Here is a 27,812-nt window from a genome sequence, read left to right as displayed (position 1 = left end):
AGACAATTGTAAGAGAAACAAGAAAGAGGGGCTATAGCTGAGTAGTGACTTGGGTGAGGAAATGTGAGAAGGTGTTTGCACACAGGGTGCAAACTCTTCACCCCAAGTGACGGTAGCACGAGTGGCCAGGTGTGTTCTCAGACCTGCCCTGTGACTCAAAAATGACACCATGCAGTCCGTTTACTTCGTGTGAGAAAGGATTCACACTCCTCCCCCCCTACACCCCCCCACAGCTTGCTTCCTCTCCCTTAGAGCTAGTCAGAGGGTTAAGTCAGTCCATAGGTCTATATTATGGCAAAGACTATAAATGTCACAACAGTTTTACTGTTATACTATTTTCATTCAAGAGAATCAGACTGTTGGAAGTTAAGAAAGACTTCTTCTAGTAAGTCATACCATAGGATTTTCTTTTCACTGGAAGGGTGGGAAGAAGAAAATTAACAACAGCCCCTACAGGGACTTCCCTGGTGATCCAGTGGTTAAGAATCCACCTGCCAACACAGGGGGCCCGGGCTCAATCCCTGGTCCGGGAAGATCCCACATGCTGCGGGGCAGCTGGGCCGGTGGGCCACAACTGCTGAGGCTGAGCTCGAGAGCCCCTGCTCCGCAACAAGAGAAGTCACAGCAGTGAGAAGTCCACGCACCGCAAGAAGAGTAGCTCCCACCTGCTGCCACTAGAGAAAGCCCGCAAGCAGCAACAAAGACACAGCCAACCCACAAAGAAAAAAAACAGAAACAAATGAAATGATCAAAAACAAAAAAATGATAGCCTCTACAGAAAATTTGACAAATAGAGTAATACATCATCAAGGAAGGCCTTACAGTCCAATCCCTTACTACAGCTCCCTTCATCTTCTCCACTGGCTTTAGACAACTTGGTGTCCATGGCTCGGATCATACCTAAGAATTCAACAACCTCATCTATGAGGAATGCAGGTTTTGGAACCCCATTTTTCACCAGTTCTTTCCCTTCCCCCACTGGCCATTCTGTAGCCAATGCGTAGGGTTTTGCCACTCCCTGTTTTCTGGGTGGAACAGCTCTGCTCAATTCCTGGAATTAATACAGGGAGAGCTGGGTGCAGTTCCCTACCCTCCCTAGGCCTGAGCTTCACTCCACACACACACTGTTCTAAGGCAACTCCTACTCAACACACAGGCTTTGAATACCCTCCATCTTTGTGGCGCACACAGGACTGTCTGTCTGAAATAGTTTGGTCCACCAAGTGAACCAGAAACTAGACAGGCAACAAGCATTAACAACACTTTGCAAGTGAAGACACAGAGGTACAAAAGGTAGTGGCTGAAGGACAAAGGGTACCTGGCTAGTTAACACCTGACCCACAGAAACCAGCCAAAACATGCATCTGAGCCTCACTGGTACTGGCTTTTTTAAGAAGCAGCATTATTGGAGTGGTACCTTCTTTTCCCAGCATGCTCCCTTTCACACCAAGCTTTTAATTCCTTCTTCCTCCTTTGGGTTGTTTCCTATTAGTCCACGACTTAGACACAACCTTGTCAAAAGTAGGCACTTCAGGGAATTAATCTCTGTATTCTTCCCAGTAAAAAACAAGTTTACTGAAATGTGCTGGATAAATGTAATCACAGAGAGGAAGAACTCAATGTGAGTCCCAAACTGTGAAGATGATGCAATGATAATCACAGTAATAAAAAACACACTCACCAAGACAGAGCTCATATAAATTGTGCTAGACATTCTTCTAAGCCCTTCACAGAATTTAATCCTCACAAGAGCTATGAGAGGTAGGCACTACCATTCCCACTTATGATGAGAAAACTAAACCACAGAGTGGTCATCTGTGGAGCTTGAATTGGCACCAACGTGCCTGGCTCGAGGACTTAGCTCTTAACTATTAGGCTGTGTTGCCGCAAAGACAGCCAAGTTAAGGCAATAAGGGGTGGGGTGGGGGGGATGCCCTCAAGCCTGGTCATTCTAGTCAGCCTTGAGGTCCTCTGCAGGTCAAGGAAATTAATACAGAGTCAGGATGCTCTGGGATGAGGCTTGGGTAACATGATTACGTTCTGGTATTTGTAAGTCAAGAGATCACACACAGAATCAATCCTCTGTCTTTCAAAATAGCCCCCTGAGAATCTCTATGTTCATTCCAATTTGGCTGTCATTACTGAGCACATTTTTAGTTGCCTCTTTAGGAATGTTCTTCAACTCAATCAGGTATTTCTTTGAAATACCCAGAAATTTGGTCCGCAAAGATGTTCACAAAAACTAGCAACCAACTTGAGTCAAACCAGGAATATAAGGTGGCGAATTGAATGTTTTGTTGCTTCCATTAATTATTTCTCCTTCCTGAGTGATAAAATGATCCTGGTGGAAATTCCAAAGGAAAGAAATGGAAGACTGTGAACTAAAGATGCCATTTATTTAAATGTGTAAGAGCTAGATTGTTAACTTCACAACCCCACAGTTTTATCAAACAGACTTTTTTTCTCGCTCGGGTTTCTCCTTAATTTGAGGAGAATGATGAGAATCTCCTAATCACTACAGGCAAACAGTAAAACACCAAGAATCAGGCTGTAACATAAAACAGCAGGGATTCTAATCCCAGTTCTTTACGGATCTCTAACCCTCCAACCCTCATTTGTAAGATGGGGTGTCATCTGATGAGTCAGGGTACAGGAAGGAAGACATGGGACTCAAACAGGTAGCTGAGAAGACTTTAACAGAAGTATTATCTGCTAAGGGTTGTGGGGCACCTGGAATCTAGCAACATCAGAGAGCCATCACTTCCCTGGGTCTGAAGGGTCAAGAGGAGGGAGTAGTTGTAGCAAGAATTGGGCTGCAACAGCAGCAGCAGGAGAGGTATCCCCAACGGGAACTACGGCTTTCAGCAAAGGAACCCAGCACCGCCTCCACCCAGAGCCTGCGGAAGGAGAGAGCACAAGGCAAATAAACGCCCTAACTTATCTCCCCAAAGCCAGAGTGCAAGGGAGCCCACATGACTGCCATAATGGTCTACCTCCCAGGGCACTGAGCGTGATGGATCAGAGGGGTAAACACCAAGTTACTGTGGGCCAGTCCTCTGCCAATCACTTCTTGGATGTCTCCGTCAGTGGTAACTGCCACATAAGGGCAGGAAGGATCCACTGAATTTACTGCCAGGCCAGGGCACAGCTCAGTCACCAACACACAGTAAGTCACTCTTACTAGCTCTCATTATGATACTAGTTGAAATAATATCATTGTTGACGTAGCACTCAGTTACTGTTTAACACAGAAAATAAGTAGAGGGCTCATCCCTTTAAAATACAGACATGGATCTCCATCCTTGTTCTATGAGCCTGAGAGGTATGTGATGCTCCAAAAATACCCACCTCAGAATATCAGCTCAGATTTAGATCAGTTTAAATCTCATTAAAGCCATAAATCTTTCCCAATGCTAATGAATTTCCCCAATTTGATTATATGAACATAGTTGATTCCATTTGGGAAATAATAGAAGCTTAAATATTTCAACCCAACATGAATATGTCTACTCTTCATTTCTACTAAAGCCATTATACAAAGGTCACTTGGAATTACCACGCATTTCAGGAATTGTACTGTCACCAAGGAGACTTCTCAGTCAAGAGAAGAGAAACAAAACAAAACAAATCAACAACAAAAAGACTGCCTTTCTCAAACCTCTCCAGTAACGACAGTGCACGCTAAGCAGACTAATGCCCACTTGTGCAAATACCATACCTGCTGTAGATGTTCATATAATAAAATACAAGGAAGGTACGAGGCAATAACAGGCCCAGGAAGAAAGCAATTCCCTCTGCTCACTTATAGATGTTTACCGAATTAACTTTCACATAGTTCAAAAGTTAAAATCTCAACATAGCAACTCCTAAGAGCAATATAGGAATATTAACTCATTAAAAAATTTAAACAGCATAGAACTAGAGAGAGTAACAAGTAAGTTCTCCTTCATACTAACAATCAACCAAGTCCTATTCTCATCCCCATGAGAAACCTCCATTAACAGTTTGGTGCAATTTATAAGACTGCTTCCTATATTTTAGCATATATATGTTACATTAAAATACTAATGGGTCACTGAATACATGGCTTTCTGTAAATAATTTTCACTTAATAAATGGACATACTCCCATGTTAGTCCATACAGAGCTACCTTATTTATTTTAAAAGCTGCACAGTATTCCTAGTATAAATAGGTTTTTAGTTTATTTAAGCCACTCCCCAGTTGCTAGGTACTTAGGTTAATTTCAATTTTTCTACTGACTTCACTTATTTTCATTAGTTATTCACAATATACACAGCTCATCTCCCCCCACCCCATTTACAATGAGCTCATTGTTTTATAGTTTTGCTGACTTCTACTCAAGTTAATTTTCTGTTGAATTGGTGCCATGATGTAGTATGGGCTAAATTAGTTTATGTGTTTTTTGTTTTTTTTTTTAAATTGGCCATACATTCTGATTCCTTCTATTAAGAGGTGGGGTCTGTGTCCTATTCTCTTGAATCTGGGCAGGCTCACAGTGGCTCTGACCAATAGAAGCGGGCAGAAGGGATGCTGTCCAACTTCTGAAGCTGGGTGGTACAAGTCCATGCAGTTTCCTCCCTGTCTCATGGAATCCTCTCTAGTGGAAGCTAACCATCATTCTCGGAGCAGCTCAAGCCACATGGAGAGTCTACACATAGGTGCTGAGTCCAGTCCTGGAGTCATCCCAACCCAGTTACCATAGATGTGAAGGAAGAAGCTTCCAGACAGTTGTGGCCCCCAAAAGGCTGAGGCTTTCACTGAGGCTTATTGATTGGTCTAGCAAATGGAGCTGGGACAAGACATCCCCACGGTTCCCTGCCCCGATTCCCAACTCGGAGAGTCTATAACCATGATAAGACGGTGGTAGCTTTATTCTATAAAGTTTTGGGGTGATTTGTTATTGAGAACTATATAAATAAGTCAGTGTAACATAGGTCTGCCTGCCTAACTCAGGTAGGGTGACCATTCTCGCAACCCAAATCTTGTTATTCTATTACTGCTTGCTGTAAAGACAAGTCTAAAGACACTGAGATCTGAACTAAGACCTCTAATTATTCTTTAAATCATTGTAACTCTCCTGTCCCCATATATAAACTAGAGAAAGTTACTCTCTATTCCTGGAGAAATGCTAGAAAGAACTAAAAAAATGTGTTAAAACCCTATACAATCAAAATAGTGTGTGTATGTGTGTGAGAGAGACAGAGAGAAAGAGCATTCATTCAGCTGGAGCAAAGATATTCAGATGCAAATCCTCAATAAACTTGGGGTCTAAGATTTACTCAGGATCTCTGGACTTCCAGGGACCGAAAGAACTCAATTCAGTTCTCCCACAAAGAGTTTAACAGACTGTCATTCTAGTTTTGAAAAATTATAAATAGCACAAATTTACTTTAACATTCTTCATCAGAAATATTAACTGGTTTTAACGTCACATCAAATAACGTTTTTTATTTAAAAAATAAAAACATACAGAAGGGAATAAAAACTAGAAACACAAACTAGAAAACGAGAAACACAAATTGTAAATGCTGTCACAATGGTTATATTTGAGAAATGAGATTAAAAGTTGTTTTGCCTTTATGTTTGTTTCGGGTTTTTTTGCTAGGATAATTACTTCTATAATTCTTTGAGTAAGTTGGTTTAATAAGCAATGTAAAGACAATGCTGTATACCTGCTGACTGATAGCGAAATTCCACTCCTGACACAGAACAGTGAGTGCAAACAGTCCTTTGCATCCATCACCACTTTGAAATGCTTTACTCACTTCCTACAGGACTCAATACCACCTCCCACTCCCACACCTGCAGAAACAATGGTTTCAAGGTAACCAGAGCAGCACCAACTGCTTGTCACATCACCCCCTACCCTGGGAGAGCCTCCCATGCCAGAAGAGCGTGTGCCTGGCTGCCCATCCTCCCTGCAGAGCTGAGCACCTGGAAAGTGGTGTCCAAGCCCTTCTTAGGGGCTGCTCTCTTGTGCCACTCTCTCTGCTCAGTCCAGACCCACCCAGGGAGCCAGCCAACAGCGGAGAGTCTACCCTGGTCCCACCTGCTGCCTTTCTGGAGCTGGCTTGCCCCTCCAGTGCCGATTCAGGGGGTGCAGCCATCTGTCTTGGGCTGTCCTGTTAAATCGCTTCTCACAGCATCAGGTAAGAGGCTGGGAGCATGGGGCCTCCTGCTGCCTGACAGCCTGAAAAGCTGCAGACTGGCTCCGCCAATCCCATCCCTCAACAGAAAGGTCTGTGGGCAGCAGATTGCCAAAATCTTAGGCTGCCCCCGCTCAGAGTGTTCTGGCATCCTCCTGGATCTATCTGCCGGTTTTGCTTTAACTGTCAAGAGCCGGTGCTCATTAGAGTCTCACTACTCCATGTGTGGGCTACAAACCAGTCACTCTGGCGTCACCTGGGAGCTTGTCAGACGTCCGGAATCTCAGGCCCCGCCCAGCCCACCTGAATCCCAGCCTGACTCCATCCTCAGACGACGAACTGGAAAGTGAGAGAAGGGCTGAGGCAGAGAGCCCTCGTGAAAAACGTACTTGTCAGTAATGAAAACCTGTCACACTAGATGGTAGAAATTTAGGGGGGAAAATTGTTTTAAATGGTGGGGGGAAAAAGCATAATCTCATTTCCAGCAAAAAGACCTCATTATTCACAGAGTCTTGAAAGGGGAGGTAAGAGAGCTCAGCTCACTTTATTTCAGAGCCAAATCCTGGAGCATGAAAGTGAGGCTATTTCATTTTAAATCACCACCCACCGCCACAAATGCTAATTGGGCCAGTAAATGGTATTATAAGAGCTTAAGATGGGATTTCAGCCAGAACAAAACACAGCAATGCAAAAAAGAAACATCTAGAAAACAGTCCTGCTGTTTTACCTATGGTAATGATTCTCAACAGGGGACATCTGGCAATGCCTGGAGATCCGTGGGACTGTCACCAGGGACGGGGGACAATCCTGGCAGCTGGTGGGTCAGAGATGCCACTGAACATCCTACAATGCACCTGGACCATCCAAGACTGGTCCAGGTCAGAAGTACTGAGGTGAGAAACGCTGACCTATGGGATTGTCCACAGCAGGGGTCCCCCACCTCCGGGATCTAACGCCTGCTGACCTGAGGTGGAGGCGATGTCACAATAATAAAGGGCACAGGACAGGTAAAGCACTTGAATCATCCCGAAACCCTCCCCTCCCACCCTGTGCCCACCCCCACCACCATCCGTGGAAAAGCTGTCTTCCAGGAAACACGTCCCTGGTGGCAAAAAGGTTGGGGGATGCTGATCTGGAGTGCTGCTTCCTCTCCCCTCTCGCTACCCCATCATCTACTCCTCGCTTCATCAAGAAACCCACTCTCCAGTCAAGGCCTGCACTCCCCTCGCTCAGAGGTTTTCCACCCTGGGCTCTGAGAGGAGCCTGCCATTGAGTGTGTGACAGCTGGGGACAGGGAGCCGGGCCCCAGGCTTTCAGCAGGAAGGGCCCGGCTTGTCCCCTGCTCATTAGCCATGCAGCCCCAGCCTGAGATCATCTATTATAAAATCACAGGCTGTGAGAGCGAGCAGGGGCTTAGTGAGCCTCTGGTCCAGCTCCTCCGTGTATTAAAGGGGCTGCGTCCCAGACGAGTCGGCCCACAGACGGATTCTTTTATAACACAGAGGAAAAAGGAGCCGGGACTCACAAGGAATGCAAAGAAAAGAAACAATGGCACGGACCCCAGCGTTTGAAGTGCCCCGAGCCACTGCTGAATGGCAGTGCTCTATTTTTAGCTCAACTTTCCTGAAAAGGCTCCCTGCTTCCCCTTTTCTTGAATGCCCGGCATCCTCTCCAACAGTTTTGGCTTCCCGTCTCCTCCAAGGGTTGCTGTGAAGACTCTGTCTAGGAAAGAGAAGTTCATTTCACAGAACAGATCAAGAGCCATCCTACTAGCCAGGGGACCATCCATCCTGGTTTGCCCAGACATGGCCCAGCAGCTGACATGGGAGGCTTTGGTGTAATGACTAGAACCCTCCCTCCACACCCCCCTCCCCAGCCACACCCCCCCACCCCCCCCACCCCCCCACCCCCCACCCCCCCCCACCCCCCCGCCGCCAATAAAGGTGTCTAGGTTGGGGTGATGAATTACACTGTAACCTTTCTTCTGGGGCATGCTATTCCCAGGGAGAACAAAGCTCCGGGCCTGGCATGCTTCTGCAGAGCACAGTAAGCCACAGACCTGAAAGTGAAGCTCAGGAGCAATTATGTCTAATTTGGCCCTCGCTGGTGACGCGCCAGCTGACCAAAACTCTGCCCACTGGACACGACTGGACGCCAATGAAGGGAAACCCAGAACTGGGCATCCACGCTCTCATCTTGTGACTCAGGGGTCTTAAGAGCAAGGTTATTGGCACAGGCCATGGGAAAACCTGCTCTCAATCTGACCAGCAAAGGGAGTTACACAACAGTTTCCAATTCAGACTCAGTCCACCCTCCAGCTCCCGACACCAGCACACGCGAAGATGTCCTACTTCCGTGTGGGACACGGGCACCGACCCCACGAGGCCTAGATGCTTGGCTGGAGCCCCACAGGATCGGGGGAAAGGGGCAGAAAAGCCAGGCCAGCAAGGTGCTTTCACCGGCAATTCATTCTCTGACACCAACAGCTCCCACCCCAGAGGGTATTATCCCAAGTCAGTGAAGTCCAGACGGAGAACTACTACTTATCTCGCAGTCAACAGGGGTCATATGAAAACTATAATGCTGGGGTTCCCCCCCCTCATTTTTAATGATTACAGCATCTCTCTAGGAAAAAATGAAGACCACAGAGTGGGAACCAGTGCCAGCTAAAACAACTGTTAACAACGTGATGTGTTTCCTTCCCATGTTATCCCCCACAGGCATTAAGTTCTAACTTCCCTATCGTGTATCCTGCCTACTCACTTGATTTTATAAGCATTCCTCCACATCACTCAAAATCGGTTTATTTTAGGTTGTCTGTGGTTCTCCAATGACAACATTAATAGCTGTCTGCTATTCAGACTTCAAAAGTTTATGTGTAACAGAAGGTAGTAAATAAAGGGGATGGGGAAGAAAAAGGAAACTGAAGCGGTAAAATTCTAATGAAGAATCCATCTTCCAAAATTGTCTTGGTCACCAGGGTTATGAGTTTCAAGCCTTTCCTGGAATTCTGCTGGAATCAGTCAACAAGCTTGCTCTGTATAAACTTCAGACAGATCAAATACAGGGGATGAAACAGCAAGGCAGGCATAGGCTTGGAGTCACCGGAGATGAGAAGGAATGCTGAGGAGGAAGCAGCAGAAACGGTCCAACTGTTGGTACCTCTTCAGCATCTAAGAATCCTTGACTTCCTCGCTGTCAAGACACTCCATCGCTCTGGTCTCCTCCCTCTAATCAGTCCCACATGCGATGAGGCATATTACTCCGGTGGGTAGGGGAAGGCTCAGTTCACACTACCCCCTCTTCTGGAATGCTCCTTTTCCCACCCACTGAGCTCTCTTTACACACCAGCTACTATGCTAAGTACTTTATATTTGCCATCCCATTCTGTTCTCATGATGCCATCAGATAGGTACCACTGCTTCACTACCCCATTCTACAGAGCTAACTGGCGGTGAGCGATAGCGCCAGGGCTCTGAGACCCTGCGCCATGTCCCCCATCAGAAGGTCACCTCTCTGAGGGCAGAGCCCAGCCCAAGGGGCTCACTTATCAAATGAACATTTCACTTGCATCTTGCTTTCTTCCTAAAAGGATTTGAGCAGGTTAACAAAAAGTTATGTTGGGGTGGGGGTGGGGAATCTATAAATACCAAGAAATGAAGTCAGGTAAGGGAAAAATAAAAGCAGACAAGAATGATGAAGGCAGAAGGGTATAAATATACCAAAAGCAATGTACATGCCCTTCACAAAGTCTACAGATAAGCTCCAAAGTTGACCTTTTATCGGTCAAAGCAGAGAGGAAGTGGATATCCGTAAACTTATTATGGATTTATGTCAGAAAGTCTCATTGCCACAGAAATTATGTTGGAAGCGATGTATGTTTCAGCCATCCAGCCTGATCAACGGATTTCTAAATGAGCCTATTTTCTGCTTACCTGTTGGCTAAACCTGCAGGCATGGCAAAGTAAACGCAACAGAAACACCTCTAAGAAGAGCCACACGCTTCCCAGTTCTCTTATTCAGAACGCACTGAATAGATTTTAAGTCACTGAGAGAGGGTTTAAATTGCCATTATGAGGTGCTTGTTCCTAAACCACATGGTGATAAACTGCTGTCTTTCACTAGAGAGGGCCCATCCCAGCACCACTGCCTTCTGATGCTTCAAGTCCTTTCCTAGATCTCTGCTTCTTCTTCACTTTTCCTTCTTTCATCTGTTTTCGTGATGACATCTCAGTTTTGGTGATGACCAAGCATGGACTTAATAACAGGCGCCAGCCAACCCCACTAACCCACTGCCTCTCTTAGCTGTATAAGTCACTGTTTTTCGTTCTGGGTTTTTTTGGCCATGACTTATGGCTTGTGGGATTTTAGTTCCCTGACCAGGGATTGAATTCAGGACCACGGCAGTGAAAGCTCCAAATCCTAACCACCTGAATCCCAGGGAATTTCCTACCCATCACGGTTCACAACTAGCCTAAGTAGCTGTGCTAAAAAATTCGTATGTGTGAAATTCTTCCTTTGCCCAAATGTAATGGCTATATCGGGTTGAGCAGTTGAACAGTATCCCCCCAAAATTCATTTCTGCCCAGAATCTCACAATGTGAACTTCTTTGGAAATGCGGTCTTTGCAGATGCAATAAATTAAAATGAGGTCACAGTAGATTAGAGTGGCTCCTAATCCAATGACTGAAAAGAAAAGATGCCCCGGGATAACACCATATGACAATGGAAGCAGAGACAGGGCTGATACACCTATAAGCCGAGGAACTCTAAGGACTGTTGGCAGCAAGCAGCAGCTAGGAAGAGGTAAGGAAGGACCCTCCAGCAGAGCCTTTTGAGAGAGTGTAGCCCAGCTACCACCTTGATTTTAGACTTCTAGCCTAGAGAATTATAACAATAAATGTCTGTTGTACTAAGCCGCACAGTTGGTGTTAATTTGTCACAAAAGGACACTAGTACAATGATGAATATGCTTCACCCAGAAGATATAGTACCAACTGTGCAAGACTGACCTTTTAACTTCTACCCACAGGTACAGGAGGCACACCGCCTAGTTTCAAGCCCTGATTCTGCCACTTACTATCTGGGGGTGCTTGGGCAAGTTACTTAACCTCTCTGAACCTCAGTTTTCCCACCTGTAATATGGGGATAACATTAGCAACTTCAGAGAGTTGTCATGAGGATTAAATTGGGTGATTCACAGAAAGTGCTCAAAAGTCATGACTGACACATACAAGCACCCCATGTATTTGTTATTCTCAGCATCATTAGAGGTTAAACTGACAAAAAAAGGTAGAAATTGGTCACTTAGAGCTGTACACAACACGCACCTCTCATGGTCCTGTATCCTTATCGCAGGCACAAAAAACCATGGGAGATATCTCTCTCAGGGTTATGCACGGCAACCAGAGACCAGGGTTAAAATTAGGACCTTCCGCTGAAATAAGACTGTCCGCTGAAATAAGACTGTCCAAGTTTCAATCTTTCCACACTAATCTGCAAAGCCAACATTTTCTCTTGTTAAATAATCCTAGGAACTCCATAAACGATACTCAGCACACATTCCAAACTAATCACTGAAACACAGCAACCTGGTTACACAGAGGTAGACTACTTGTAATGCTCAGCTCATCTCCAACCAGAGAGCAGAGAGGACCAGTCTCCCAAAACAGCAGGCTGTCTAGTCCTGGCTCCACCTAAGCCAGATCCTCCAGGAAGACTTTCTTACTCTGGATTCCATGGCCCTAGCAGTGTATAAAAATGACTGACACTAGCCCTTAGGGAATGGCTTCCCTTACTTTCAGCCCATACTTGTTCTAGAACCCTCATACTCCCAGGTTCCTGCCGCTCTGGGTAAAAATCACCAAGTTAGAAGCCGCTGTCTGCTAGCCACAAGACAGCCAAATGGAGACGCCAAGTCTAGTACAATAGTCATAATGCATTTAAAAAATGTCAGCATTCCAGATAATACTTGCAAGGATGATTGCAATTATCTAAATAGCATCATTGAAATTGATAAGAAATGTTACATTAATTGCTTGCACTGAATGAGCCCCTTCGCAGTACCAGACACAGAATTTTTATGTAGATTAATTCATTCAAGTCTGACTATTATTATTATCTCCATTTTACAGTTGAACACCATGAATCAGGGAAGTTATGACTTTGCCCCAGGTCACACAGCTAATACAGTTGATCCTTGAACAACATGGGTATCAGGGCATCAACCCTCTGCACCTGAAAAATCGTATGTAACTCACAGTCAGCCCTTCTGTATCCATGGATTCAACTAACCAAGGACAATGTACTGCTGCAATATTTACTATTTGAAAACATCCAGGGACAAGGGGGCCAGACAGTTCAACTTGTGTTGTTCAAGGGTAAACGGTATTTGGAGGAGCCAGGTTAACAAAATAAAATAATATTCTATTTTAAAAATCCTACACATCCCAGAGAGGCAACCAGTTATACACTACTTAAGAGCTCAAAGACAGCCTCTTGTCTATGGACTGCTGCTGCTGCTGCTAAGTCGCTTCAGTCATGTCCGACTCTGTGCGACCCCAGATACGGCAGCCCATCAGGCTCCCCCGTCCCTGGGATTCTCCAGGCAAGACCACTGGAGTGGGTTGCCATTTCCTTCTCCAATGCATGAAAGTGAAAAGTGAAAGTTAAGTCGCTCGGTCGTGTCCAATTCTTAGTGACCCCATGGACTGCAGCCCACCAGGCTCCTCCATCCATGGGATTTTCCAGGCAAGAGTACTGGAGTGGGGTGCCATTGCCTTCTCCGTGTCTATGGACTAATACTATTTAAATTATCAATCAAAAACTATACTCTCTTAAAAGTTAGACATAATGTAAATGAAATACTACATGTGAACCGTTGTCCTGCATTCCACTTGCGCTTGCAAAGAAATAAATCTTGCCCCAGCCAGACCTGGTCTTTATCCCCTATGAAGAATACAAGGACCCAATCATGCCCTTGTGGTGGTGATCTGAACAGGAGCCTAGAGGCCTGAATTCTCACCGAGCTCTCCCTTGAACTTGAAGATACGTGACCCTGCTGAGGCTTCCTCAATTCACTTAACTGAAAAGTGAGAGATGTGGGGCAGTTCCCAAAAAATTTAAACATAGAAGTACCACATGTTCCAGCAATCCCATTTCTGGGTATACACACAAAAGACATGAAAGCCGGACTCAAACAGATACTTGTACACCTATGTTCATGGCAGCATCATTCACAATAGCCAAAAGGTGGAAACCACTCAGTTGCCCATGTACAATGGAATATTGTTCAGCCTTAAAAAGGAAGGAAATTCTAATACATGGTACAACTTGGATGAATCTTGAGGACACCGAGCAAAGTGAAACAAGCCAGCTGCAAAAGGAAACAGACTGTATGATTCCACTTATATGGAGTATCCAGGGTAGTCAAAACCAGAGAGAGAGAGAGAGGAGCTCCAGGCAGCGGGAGGAGGCGGGATGAGGGAGTTACTGTTTAATGGGGACAGAGTGTCGGCTTGAGAAGATGACAAAGTTTTGGTGATGGTTACTCAAAAATGTGAATACACTTAATACCACTGAATTTACACTTAAAAATAGTAAACTTTAACTAGTGTATTTTATGGCAAATGCACAGACACAGAAAGGGGTATTAATTAAATGAATTTCAAATCTTGGTTGCACCCTGAAACCTCCTGTGGAGATCTTTCAAAATATCTGTTCATCACCAGGAGTAAGAGGGTGGACACAGTGGGCCTCTGATGTACTGGGGGGCAACACTGATACTCAGGAGGCATTCATGCCAGGAAATGCGCCTGTGCTTCTTAGGGGATTCAACGTCACTGAAGTGATAGGGAACAGCACAGTGCCAGCATGGGCAAGGCTGGGGGACAGACAGGGTGCGGGGATCACAGCCAAAGGAAACAAACATGAGAAACTTGACCAGACCCTGGATCCTCCCCACCCCACCCACCCCCCCAAAAAAGGCTATTAAGTTCAGTTGAGGAAAATCTTCATGTAGAATTTAAAAGTGGATGGTGGACTTGAAGGCATGGTACTGGTGGTACTGAGGAGGGGGCTGTGGAAGAGAATATTCTTGTTGTTGGCCTGTGATGGGGTGAGGTATTTAGGGCTATGCTGTCAGACTGCAGATGCAATAGTGCGGCAAGACGTGGATAGCTGGTGAAGCCACGGGAAAGAGATGGACTTTCAAAACATTGTTCTTTGTGGTTTTGAGGGTTCAAAGATTTTTTAAATAAAAATATCTATGCCACTGCTCTACCCCAAAACAAACAGAATATCTAGGGCACAGGATTCAGAGAAAGAGTGTTTTCTTTGTGAAGCTCCCCTAGAGATTATAATGGGCAGTGAGGTTGACAACTAGGAATTAGATGAGCTCTCAACTGAGATGTGATACAGCATGTACAACAATCAAAAGATGTGCAATTAACCTAAGAGGGTGCCCCACTGTTGATACTGAGCGGCCCTGGGAGATTTCTTCTGTCCCAAATGATCCCAGCGGCCCTGCCTTCCACTCTTCCCATAGTGTAGTGTTAGCTGCTCGGTTGTGTCTGACTCTTTGCGACCCCATGGACTGTAGCCCACCAGGCTCCTCTGTCCATATGGAATTCTCCAGGCAAGAGTACTGGAGTGGGTTGCCATTCTCATTTTCACCCTTGCCCTCAGTTTCTCTCCCCAAAGGCAACCTCTAAAAACATGTTTGCATAACCTTCCAGAGGTATTCACGAGTACACAGGTTAAGTCCGTCTTCCTGTTTGGTTGCTGGGTCTTGTTTGTCCTACTCAACAGATCAAAGGTGCACATTTGCAGAGATTTCAAAACTACTACAGAGAAGCACACTATAAGCTCCATTTCTTTCTCAAAGGTCACTAGTCAAATGTGAAGAGTCACAATCGGAGCCTACTTTGAAGGATAACACATAAGCACAATCCTCCCAACTGCAGGCTGATTCAGACTGACAACACCATATATTCTATTGCAGAACGGAGGAGAACTCTGAAACTGTCCCCAGAAGCAATGCCAAAGCAAGGAAAGGGTTCTTATGTCCCTGGTTCTTGTGAACAGGTGACTGTCTCTTTATACATTCTCTTTAAATATTTTCTCCTTTGGAAAATAAAACTCATTAGTAGATACAGAACAAAACCAAGAGCCTACTGGTATCGGCTGTGTAATGATCATTTCTCAGAAAAACTTTCTAAGAGTTCAGTATGAGCAAGGCTTTGGATTTGATATGGGGAGGGGAGCAGAGTTTAGGGAGTGGGTGAAAGGAGAATTCATATTCCATGACACTGATGATGTGACTGACTTATTACCCCAACCTTGTGAAGCCTGCCTGGCCAGCCCCGGGCCGAGGCAAAGAATGTGGAAGTGATGGACATACCAAGGACCCAGGGAGGAAGCAGTCAAGTCTGGCTAATTCTAATACAGAAGGGTCAATAGGAAACATTGGTATGGGGGAAAAAACACAAAAACTGGTAGAAGAAAGCAGGGAAGGCAGAATGAACGAGTAATCTGACTGTGGGGCCACACAAGAAGCAGCCAAGATTTTCTACATCCAAGGCCTCCAGCATCCCAGTTATGCCCATAGGCTGAGCTTCACCTCAACTTTAGGCCCATGAATCTAAAGCTTCATTACCCTTCTAGAGGCAGTAAGGCCTAAGGGATGTCTAATGAACCAGCATACTTCCTCCTCCTCTTCCTCAACCCCTCTTCTAAATCCCCACAGCACTAGGTAGACCAGAAGGTTGGAGGACCCTCTCATTGAAGTCAGATTCCACGATGTGAATTAGGCATAAAGATTAACACTATTTCAAGCAGTTCCTTCCCATCTCAATACTGTCACGAACGTTTGGGCTCTCCAACCCACAGCAACGATCAACATAACCCTGAAGGGGATAGCAGGATGCCGAGTAACTGCAGAGCGACAATCCCTCACTCCGGTATGCTAGTGACAATTCCACAACCACTTTTAAGATGACAAAAAAATGCAGTGCAAAAATCCAACCCAGCATCCAACCTTATTTGGTAACATTCAACAATAGAGCATGTTAGGTTTGCTTTTGCTTGTCTTTAGTATACACGAAGAAGAATTTGGTCTCCAAATTGACAGACCAACTCCGCCTCCACAGAGATAATTATTTCCCGTGAGTTTATACATTCAAGAAAGCACAGGATGTTTATAGCATTAATTATATGTAAATTTTTAAAAATGTGTGTGGAGCCAAGATTTTAAATCCATTTTCTGTTAACTTGAGATGAGGGCAATGAGGTGGGAAGGCAGGCAAGAGGCAGCAGAGATGAGGGCGATACCCCTCCCCTGACATTCAAGTGCTGATGCCATGGAGACACATTCTGAAAGAGCATTAAATCATTTAACCCTCTGAGCACACACTTTCCCATCGGCACTTTACAGGACAGGAAACGGAGGCACAGAGAAATTAAAGTAGCTTGCCTAGGTTCCACAGAGGGTGAAGGCAAGTCTAAACTCAACATTAAATACTTGCCTGGCAGTCAAATTCTTGAGATTACCTTTAATTGAACTAAAGATAATAGAAACAAGTTCCTCATTCAGACCAGCAATGCAATGCTGACACTTTAAAGCAAAACCTGTAATAACAGCAAATATAGTCTGAGTGTCTTCCTAGGTACCAGGATTCCAGGTTACCAGTTAGGTACTAAACCTAAGCATTACTTAAGTATTTCAAAGATCTGCTGCTTCAATAACATGCAAATCAAGTCCATTTATAAGAAGACGACTAAGGAATTGCCTTAACATTACGTAAGACTGAGTTCACAATCAGGCAATAAAATAAGAGAAGTGAAGTGAAATTATTGGGAACTATTCTACCTTAAAAAGGTTGAAGGCAAAAGGGGCAGGGGGCAGCAGAGGATGAGATGGTGGGACAGCACCACCGACTCAATGGGCATGAAATTGAACAACCTTGGGGAGATAGCAGAGGGCAGAGGAGCCTGACATGCTGCAGCCCATGAGGTCACAGAGAGTCAGACACGACTTAGTGACTGAGCAACAACAAATATACCTTAATTTGCAAAAAAAAAAAAAGACATAAAAACGTCTTTCTTTAGAGATTCAGGAGGAACAGGAAAAGACGAACAATTAAAAGTCGTCCTCTTTGGGGATCCTAAGCAAAAAATCAGAGGACTGTCCTATGTTTAATCAAGAGCAAAAAAAACCCAGACCAATAGTTTCCTGTAATGGGGGCATGGTCTGAATGAACTAATTCCTATCAAACAGTATCTCTGCTAACATACTCAACTGATCTCAAAGTTGGGAATGAATGAAAAACACTTTTAAGTTGTCCTGGAGGGGGGGAAAAAAAACAGAACAAGAAGACATCTTCCAACCCTTACTGTCCAGCCCCACCCACACCTACAAGGACTGCAGTCCAGAATGGCCAGGGCTGAGACCTTCCTTATTACACAAACAGGTTATCCAGCTCACTCAGCCTTCCCCACGGCTCCAGAGAGCACCACCTACCCTTAGGCATCTCTGGGGAGTTGACGTCACTTAATCCCTAGTCAGTGGAGATTTGGGACTTTATCATCTAAATCACATTTGTTTCCCAGAAGGGAGAAAAGCAACCTTAAAGCCACACTGAAACAGATCCTATACAGTAAACACAAACCTGGACAGAAATCAATGCCAGGGTTTGTATGCGGTGCTTGTGTGTGCTCAAAATCAAACACTCAAGGAATACTGTAAACAAAGCATTCAGTAACGTGCTCATGTGTTTTTACTTACTTGACAAAAACCTGCCAGCCCTGTGGAAAGGGTAATCTGTGTATTAGGAATGCTTTTTCACCCTTGCACTGGAGCACCAGTGCGTCAGGAGTTACATCAGGAGTGCCTGGAGGGCTTCTGGAAAACGACTTAGAAGGTCTGGGTGGGGAAGGGACTTCACCTTTCCCTCAGGTTCTCAGGGGATGCTCTGCAGCCACGGCAGGAAAACCACTGCACTGACCGCAGAAATAGCTGTCAGTGCCTTTGGGCACCTTGGAAAGAAGGGCCACACACAACCCATGACTGTAAAACTAAGCGAGAGTCCAGGGAGAGCGGTGTCAAACGGGAGGGCCTGCTCATGAACTGGAAACACGGTATTTGCCACTTTCAAACTGAGATGTTCATCTTGTGGATGCCCTAAATCTCCAGTGAAATTTGATAAGAAAAATTATCGTTAAGTCATGGGAGGATGAGTTGTATAAATTGGGGAGAGGTGGAAGAAGCCCTACCCCCTAGATAGTCTGGTTGTCAAGGTCCTTGCCTGGCTATAACTACATTCTCTTTAAAAAACAACACCTGTTTTCAGAGAATTTAGAGAATCTGCCTTCTGAAATGGCTTAGAGTTAGCTGTCTACCTGGCTGGAATCTCCTGGGCACCAGCGAGGCTCCAGATCTACCTCTCTTTGGGTTCGCTGGATGCCACCCGTTCCAGAGCCGTCATCAGGATTTACGTCCATCGTATCCTAAGTGAAACTATAAGACAAACCTGACCGGTATAAACAGGAGCGCGATAAAGGGGCCTCTGAGCAACGAGAGATAGGGCACCCCCCCAACACATACGCAAACACACACACACCCAAACTTCACCCACCCTCTTGCTGCTCCAGGCCCTGTGCGTTCCAACCACACCCACATTCACACCATCCCCCACTTCACCAGGTCACCTGCCCATAAAACCTAATGGAAACTCTCAAAGAACAAAAAGATTCTTCAGGGAGAGACTAGATTAAGCTGCTCTCCTCAAGACAGCACTAACTGTCTTTTGTTGCCTACAAATAAAGGCTTCCATGATAAGTTCCCCTCTGGCTACCCCTCCCTCCACAGGACCTACCCACACCACCTAAACATCAACCCCACCAAACAGCCACGCAACAGGCCCACTGGAATGCCTTTCCATTTTCCTTCCTGACCTCCCTCAAGGCTGTGGTCACAACCTTCATGAGGCACCCCATTTCCCCATCCAAATCCGTCACTTGTGTCTTCGCTTCCACGGAACTTGGAAGCACACCAATAAAAGTAGAGGCATTACTCTTGAACTTCCAGACTGTCTTATAAAGTGTAAGGCTGTAACCATTTTCCTTCATCCCCAGGGTGTTGTGCGTGTCAGATACTCGATTATTGAAATCACCACTGTGTGTTTAGCACTATGTGCCAGACTGCACACTCTTGCGAGTCCCTTGGACTGCAAGGAGATCCAACCAGTCCATCCTAAAGGAGATCAGTCCTGAATATTCACTGGAAGGACTGATGCTGAAACTCCAGTACTTTGGCCACCTGATGCGAAGAGCGGACTCACTGGAAAAGACCCTGATGCTGGGAAAGACTGAAGGCGGGAGGAGAAGGGGACGACAGGGGATGAGATGGTTGGATGGCATCACCGACTCAATGGACATGAGTTTGAGCAAGCTTTGGGAGTTGGTGATGGGCAAGGAAGCCTGACATGCTGCAGTCCATGGGGTTGCAAAGAGTCAGACACGACTGAGCGACTGAACTGAACTGTACTGCCAGGAACATTGGCCACTGTCACAGGAATGCAAAACATCATCCTTCAAGGTATAGGAGAAAACCCCAAGGCTATTCAGGCAGTTAAGGGCCAAGTCAGGATTTAAACTCACATCTACTCAATACCAAACCTTGTGCCACTTCACTGACATTGTTCTGCCTTTTAAGGGAGAAAAACAGAATGGAATGGTAAAGTGAAACAGCACTAGCTCACTGGTTAGTCAACCCACTACAAACCTCTGTCTGATTTCTCATCAACCCTAGACTTTAACGCATGGCCAGTAGCCTGGCAGGCCACAGTCCATGGGGTTGCAAAGAGTCGGACACGACTGAGCGACTAACACAGAACATGTAATAAAGTGTTTTACAAATTATCCTATTTGGAATCACTGGAGCATACCATTATATTACGGAAAAGCCTTTCTTTCATTTCAGTGCCTCACGATGAGATGGCATGTCTCTACATATACATAAATTGGTTGGATGAAGCCAGGATATACTCTATAAAAAGCCCATGTATTCTTTGATGCTTTTCCTTGGGGGGGTGGGGGGAGGGCAGTTAAAGAGTAAAATAAACTTGAGAGAATCCTGCCCACCTTTTAAAAGAGTACTTTTAAAAGAGCACACTATCCAAATGGTCACAGGTTTCTGCAGTTTGATAAAATCAGGACAAACACCTGAAACAGACAGAAAGAAGGAAGGACACGTCCTTGGACGAGTCAGAGAAGGCAAATTGGCAGCAGCTGGTGAGAAAGACGGACGGGTCTGGAAGCATCAGCTTCCAACCCCCGCACCCCTACCCCCTGTCACGGGTAGCTGTGCGGTTTTGAGACAGTGTCATGGGCTTCGGCTTAGGGAAAACCACTGGTCCTCTCGGAGGTAATAACAAGGAATGCTAACAATGGCACACGAAGCACACAAGCACTTGGTAACTCCACCAACTTCAACTCCACACCAGGTGCTGGCGTGCCTACCCTGTAGGGCTTACCCAACTCAGATCAGAAGTCGAATAGCCTTTGTTTGTCTTTGGTTGCCATGTAGACTTGGTAGGCACCAGATTTGCTTGTACACTAGCCTTGTAAAGAAAATGAGCTGTTGAAAAGCTTATACCGTGGGAAGGTGAGGGGCAAAAGCAAACTAATGGTTCCTTTGAGAAAAAAGGGGTTCGCTAACGCCTGAAACAATGCTAAGTTCTCCAACAAACTGGGTATTACGAGCTTAAATGCTCCCAAACAAGTCACTGGGGCTGAGGACATATGTGATTAAAGTTAAAAGCATACTAAAAGAACACTTTAGCTGGTGACCTGAAAGCACCTTCTGAAAAGCTTAACCACATTAGTGCATGTAGGAGGAACTTCATTTTTTTGTCTATTACAGACTGCATCTCAGGGCAACAGTGCATACACCCCTCCTCCATCTTCGAAGAAAAACACAGACAGACTGTTAGAACCAAGCTGCCCAAAAGTGAAAGTGAAGTCGCTCCATCCTGTCCGACTCTTTGAGACCCCATGGACTGTAGCCTACCAGGCCCCTCTGTCCATGGGATTTTCCAGGCAATGGTACTGGAGTGGATTGCCATTTCCTTCTCCAGGGGATCTTCTCGACCCAGGGATCAAAGCTGGGTCTCCCGCATTATAGACAGACGCTTTACCATGTGAGCCACCAGGGAACTCCTTAAACACAGGTGTATTCAATCCTGTTTTATACACCTGAGATTAATAGTTCAGAACTTAACTTTCTAGTACTGGGAAAGCAATAAGAAGCTTAGTAGTGCCGACCACCGAAACACACCAGTCACCAGGTGATTTGGAAATCTCATCATGCGGACAAGAGCATCAGACACTAAAAGTACCAGCCAGAACCTTCTCCTGCAACACACACACAAACACACCCATGCTGGGCTTATGTTACACTTCTTTAAGAGAAGCAAAGAGTGAAACACTGATCATTTACAACATTTCTCATGATTTTGCAGAGGGTAGAAAACCACAGTTCCTGGCACAGATACATTGATTACTGACCCACACGAGGCACTTAAACTTTGACTGGATCATCAGTGATGAGCAAAATCATCTTAGTCACAAGACCCCTCTCTGCTATGGCTGGTCTTTTAAACTGTCAAATAACTGGAAGAAAACTTTTGACAGATCATGGTGGCAGCGTGTCCAGCAAATACATCATAGTTTGTTACAAGAGCATGAAAGTTATCTGCAAATCATTATCTAAGCATAAGTTCCACTTAAATTTAGTTTTGACTGTAGAAAGACTCTCTGGTTGTAATGTTCTACTCACGTCTGAATTAGTATAGCGGCTTCGCCCTTCTCGTTTCCACATCACCTCTACAGAATTGTGTTAGGGAGCTAATACTCCAGTTTAGTTCTGTAGTAACGTCTTAAAGGGCTTCCCTGGTAGTTCAGTGGTAAAGAATCCTCCTGCCAATGTAGGAGACTCAGCTTCTATCCCTGAGTCAAGAAGATTCCCTGGAGAAGGAAATGGCAGCCCACTTCAGTATTCCTGCCTGGGAAATCCCATGGACAGAGGAGCCTGGTGGGCTACATCCAAGGGGCTGCAAAAGAGCTGGACATGACTTAGCAACTAAACAACATCTCAAAAAATAACTTCATAGGTTGCCAAAGGAAGTGGCCAATGTGGAAGAAGCAAGGATCAAATAGAAGCCTATTTAGTTTTAATTCAGTGCGCCAATGTGCAAATCAGGAACACTTTAGCAATCTCTCATGTCAGAAATCTGAGAAGGGAACCTTGAAGAAGAACTCATTGAGAAATCCCTCAAGAACAACACACGATGTGGTATTTCACAGACCCTCAGCCTGGTAGAGAAGAGAGACATCATAACAGCCCTGAACTGAGTTAATTTACTTTGTACAAGAATTACTGAAATAAATGTCAATTCAAGGGGAGGAGAAATGGCAGAACATCAGCCCAGATCTAAAACAAATATAACAGCTTAATTCAAACTACCAAAGAGCTGTTTTTAAAGACCAGTCTCAAATATGTTTTACTAGGAATATGCAGCACTGGAATTTAAATTACTACAATATATATAGGATGTATATATTGAGAATATATATATCCCAATAGGGAGTCTGCTTATCTTTAAATGTTGGGGATGAACCCGGCTTGGTATAGTTCGAGGTTTCATTGAACCCATAACTCACCAAACCCACAAACAAGAAAAAGCACTGCCGTATAACACAACACAGCAAATACAATCCTGTATTCTCCTCTGTTCTTTCTGTGAAAAGCCCAAAGCACTATTTTCAGTCCTGTGTTGACAGAAGGCCCAGAAAGCCAGAAACCGTATATTCTAATACATTATGCCGTCCCCTTTTGCATGGATAGTTGATTAGGTAGTATCTATTAACACTAAGGTGTATTCCACTAGACATCATTTTTAAAATAAACTATGAACATCCTCACACATATAAGAATTTAGATCTTGCATCATTTTATATAAATGATGCTATGACTAAAAATATTTGTGAGGACAGACAGAACAGACTTGTGGTTGCCAAGGGGAAGGGAGGGTGGGGGAGGGATGGAGTGAGAGTTTAGGATTAGCAGATGCAAATTATTATATATATATGGATAAACAAGGCTGTAAAGCACAGGGAACTATATTCAATATCCTGTGATAAGCCATGATGAAAAGGAACACAAAAAAGAATGTATGCCGCTGCTAAGTCGCTTCAGTCGTGTCCGACTCTGTGCGACCCCATAGACAGCAGCCCACCAGGCTTCCCCGTCTCTGGGATTCTCCAGGCAAGAACACTGGAGTGGGTAAAAGAATGTATATATATAACTAAATCACTTTGCTGTACAGCAGAAATTAACGTATTATAAATTAACTGTATTTAATAAAAATATATACATACATATATTTGTGAAGTCGTTTTTCCATCTGTCCACTAGGAAAACTATTTCACTGCTTTGTGATCGCCCATCCCCCAGTTTGAACAATTACTTCCTTCAGTCTGCATCTGATGAGGGGAAAACCCAAAAGTATAGCCCCAAATAGTATCTGACCAGCACTAGTATCGTTGGAGTAAGTACACGGACTATCCTGAATGAAGGAACATAGCAACACAGTAAGCTCCCTGTGAGTTACACCTTGCGTGTCAAAAGCATTCAGGCTGTGGTCTCTAAGTGGTATTTGTCCTCACACAAAATAGAAAAGCCTGTTTGCTTTTCTAACTTCTCCATGAAAGAGAACGTCTGAAATATACGATGTGTATGATACAAATCTTCCCCAGTGGCACCGTGGTAAAGAATCTGCCTGCCAATGCTGGAGACACAAAAGACTCGGCTTTGATCCCTGGGTCAGGAAGATCCCCTGGAGGAGGAAATGGCAACCCCCTCCAGTATTCTTGCCTGGAGAATCCCATGGATAGAGGAGCCTGGCAGGTTACAGCCCACGGGGTCGCAAAGAGTAGGGCACGACTGAGCAGGCAGACACATTATACACATACCACCTTCAGCTCTAGACCTACTTGCAGGAAAATGGTGGTAACAGCAAGTGACCTCCTCTAACAAGACACTCAACTCAAACAGTGCCGTTTAGTTCAGGAGATCTCTAAGTGTAGCTGTTGATCTGAGGTTTCATTCAGCTGATGTTGTACCTTTTAAACAAAATAATGATATTTAATGCAATAAAAAGAATCCATGAACATACACCATTTATGAATCTGGTATCAAACTCATAGAAGTGTTCATTTTAAGGACATAATAGGCTATTGTGTTAAAGCCTTAAGAGTTCAGGGCGGTCATAAAGTCTGGAAATTGGCAACTACTTTCCATTTTTTACTATGTCATGTGACCAAAGAATGCCTTCCGGGGGGGATTCCAAATAGATGGTACACCACTCATTACATCAAGCTCCTAAGTAAAGTTAGACGAGGATTTCCAAAGCAAGTGGCTACACAGAATGCTCTTCACACTTACAGGATCTCAACCTACTTGACAGCCAAGTCTAGGAGCACTCTAAAACCGCAGGTGCGTTGAATGAAAACCAAGTGTCATCACAGATGCTCATGTAGGGAAATGGGTGGAAATGCAGCATTAACGCACTGCGTTCTTGTACGTTTGCCCAGCACACTCAACTAGCAAGGCACAACACCGAACAGATCATGGTTTAAGATATGACATCAAAACCCCTTTTTCAATGCATACTCGCCTAGTTTCCACACATTGTGATCATCTTATAATTTGACACAATGAAGCTGCCAGACACTCTGGGAGCTTGATGTATCCAGGACTTTCACCAATCTGATGAATGGCTGACATCCTCTGGATGAACACATCCCAGCTCAAGGAACTCTGCCCTCTGAGTGGTTTAGCAAAGTGCAAACTCAGGCTGCAGAGGGCAGGCCTGGGGTTAAGTGTTAAATGCATCTCCCTAGAGGCCAGAGGCCGCAGCTGACTCCTCACTGGCTGACACAGGAAAGGTCACCTGGGAAAACTCATCTCTGATGTTCCCTTCCAAGGCCCCAGAGGAGAGAAGCCAGGGTAAGCAGGCCGACTACTCCCTTTTTATGAGGCAAGCCTGTGGCCCTCACGACAAGTCAGAACCACAAAAGGTAACCTTGCAGCAGGAATCACCACCTTAACCCAAACCTGCTACCCCTGCCACCAAGGCCAGCCCGGGCAAAAGATTAACCTGTGATCCGCGACCATGGGTTCACCAACCTTGTTGAGAAAGAGGGAACGCGCCAACTTTCTGTTTGTTTTAAAGGAAATACTTCCTGGCACATGTTTGGTAAAGACTCTGAACTCTGCACATGAAGCCACGTGGTTGGATCTAATCTGGCTCTATCCACTGAACGATCAGCCAAAGCAACGTCCTTCTGACGGTAGCCCCTGGCGGGGTAATCGACAGGGTCTCATTCAAGTCACGCGGCTCCAACCGGATCCCAGGGAGCCCAGCGCCGCGTCCTGGTCCTGTCGGCGCTGCAATCCTCCCGCGCGCCGCACAGTCCCCGCAGGGCCCAGGGGAGGCGGGGGACGGAAGGCGGGGTGGGAGGAATGGACCGGAGGTGCAGCTTTAAGCTGCAGCAGGAAAGGACTCCCAGCTCCGGCGGCCCAGGTGAAGCTCTAGGGAGCCGCCGTAGAAGGAGATGCCAGGCCTTCCAGGAACGCTGACGCTGCCACTAGCAGGATGCGCGGGCACACTACTAACGGAGCCCACCTGTAGCCACAACAAGCAAACTTTCCTCCCCTTCTGAGTTGGAAGAATCGGGTCCCTAACGCCACCCCCTGGCCCGAGCCAGCAATGGCTGGGAGCTCCGCGGGATCCTCACCTGATACCCCTAAACCCCCAACTCGGTGTGTTTCAGGGCGCAGACCCAGTTCTGCCTCGCGCCACGGTGGAGTGTGCAGGGGGGAGGGACTGGGGTGCCAGCTGGGTATTATGACTGTGGGGAGAGCCGGAGGACGCCGCTCACCAGCCTTTGCAACTCCAACTCCCAACTTTGCCAGCCACCCAGCCGCTGCCCCCCTGTTCCTCTGCGGCGCGCACTCGGCTCCCCCGGCTTCTAAGCCTTCCTTCGGGGAGAAAGCCCCCCAAAGTCAGCGGATCCCCGCGCGCCCAGAGGACTTACAGCCATAGCGAGGTCTCTGCAGGGACGGCTGGTCCTCGTGGGGCATCCTGCGAGGCTCTGGGGGCCCGCCCGGGGCGCGCCCCCCGCGGCTCCCCTCGCTGGCCAGGCTCGCCGCTCCGCGCCCCGCCGGCGCGCTCGTATCCGGCTTCTCGCTGTGCCCGCCTGGCCGCCCGAGATAGGCGCCCGGCTGGCTCGGTGCGCCCTCGTCAGCGCCCGCAGCCGCCGCCGCGCGCTGACACCCGGGCAAAAGTGAACTCTCTTCCCTCGCTCGCTCTGGGCCGCCGCCGCCGCCTCCCGGGCAGGTTTCCTTTCTCCCTCCAGCCCGACCCCGTTATCCACCGCGCTGAGAGCGCGCGCCGCCGCGCAGCGACCTCTACCGCCCGCGGGGCGCAGCGCCCGGGCGCCTGGACCCGCCCCCGTCCGGCCCCCGGGCTTGGAGGAGGGGGCTGCGCTGCTCCTGGGCCGGGATCCCCTGCAGCTGGGGCCCGCGGCCGCCCCGCCTGCTTTTTCACTTGTGGAGCGTTAAGAGGGTGGAAGTGAACCTCCGCGGAAAAGAGCAAGAAAAACCGCAGAAGATACAGCCAGCCCCAGCCGTCCGGGGTGTTGCTCAGTTACAGAGGGACAAACAGCGTGGTTCCTTTTCCTCTGGGGAGATTGCGCCTTGACTTTTTTTTTTTTTTCGCTGCAAACGTTGTTTCTGTGACTCCTTTTCTATAAAATACAGGGTTCCCCTTTCATGACCAGAAACTGAGAGTGTGTGTCTGTTGGAGGGAAAAGATAAACACTCCCCGAGCAACCACTCAAAACCACAAAAAAAGCCCATCCTGGGCTCACCTTCGGCCCGCTCCCCTCCCCCAAGTACAGAACTATGGCCCAGCCCAGCTGGGGTCGACACCACAAAAACCTTTTCCGGCTAAGCTTTTAAGGAAATTAAACTGCATGTGGCAGTTTTTAAAGTTTGGTTTTTAGTGTTTGTTTTTTTTTTTTTTTAAATGCAGTCACCTGGAGCTGTTTTTCTGTGTGTCTCGGAGTGAAAAGATTTGGAGGCATGTGGAACTCTTCTATACTGGTGACCTCATGTGCTTGTCAAACGTGGAATGTATGGGTTGACCAGATGGCTGGTCAAATAAAACAACCTAAGTGGAGATACAAGAGATGATTTTGTTGGAGAAAAGGTGGCATAGTGACACTAAGCGTTTTTAAGTCTGCGAAGATCAGGGTGGCCAGCTGGTTCCTTCTCAAACGTGTGGAAACTCAGATTCCAGGGCCCCATCCTCAGAGCTTCCAGTTCAGTTGGGTCTGGAACAGGGCTCATGAATCTGCATTTCTAACAAGCTGCCCTGTGATGGTAGAAAAAAAGCAGGAGGGATCTCAGTTGGCTTCAGGGGAATGTGTTCTGATGGAAGAGCAAGGGGATTCTATCCCACTCTTCTCTCTTTTTTTTCCCCTGGAGTCATGAGATTCTCAGCGGGTTAGAATGGGTTGA

General features: G+C 46.2%; 1 protein-coding gene across 1 annotated transcript in view; it reads right to left on the bottom strand.

Moving 5' to 3' along the window:
* The window catches only part of IQGAP2 (IQ motif containing GTPase activating protein 2), a 309,664-nt gene extending 283,003 nt beyond the window's left edge, over nt 1-26,661 (bottom strand). Inside the window, exon 1 of the mRNA XM_019968069.2 lies at nt 26,327-26,661. Coding sequence (XP_019823628.1) covers nt 26,327-26,372 — 46 coding nt within the window. The 5' untranslated portion in view covers nt 26,373-26,661. The remainder of the gene's footprint in view (nt 1-26,326) is intronic.
* Nucleotides 26,662-27,812: the final 1,151 nt, after the last annotated feature.

Source organism: Bos indicus, chromosome 10 (genome assembly GCF_029378745.1).
Source record: "Bos indicus isolate NIAB-ARS_2022 breed Sahiwal x Tharparkar chromosome 10, NIAB-ARS_B.indTharparkar_mat_pri_1.0, whole genome shotgun sequence".
Taxonomy (NCBI): domain Eukaryota; kingdom Metazoa; phylum Chordata; class Mammalia; order Artiodactyla; family Bovidae; genus Bos; species Bos indicus.
Note: the sequence above shows the minus strand (reverse complement) of the source record. Positions and strands in the feature narration are given on the sequence as shown.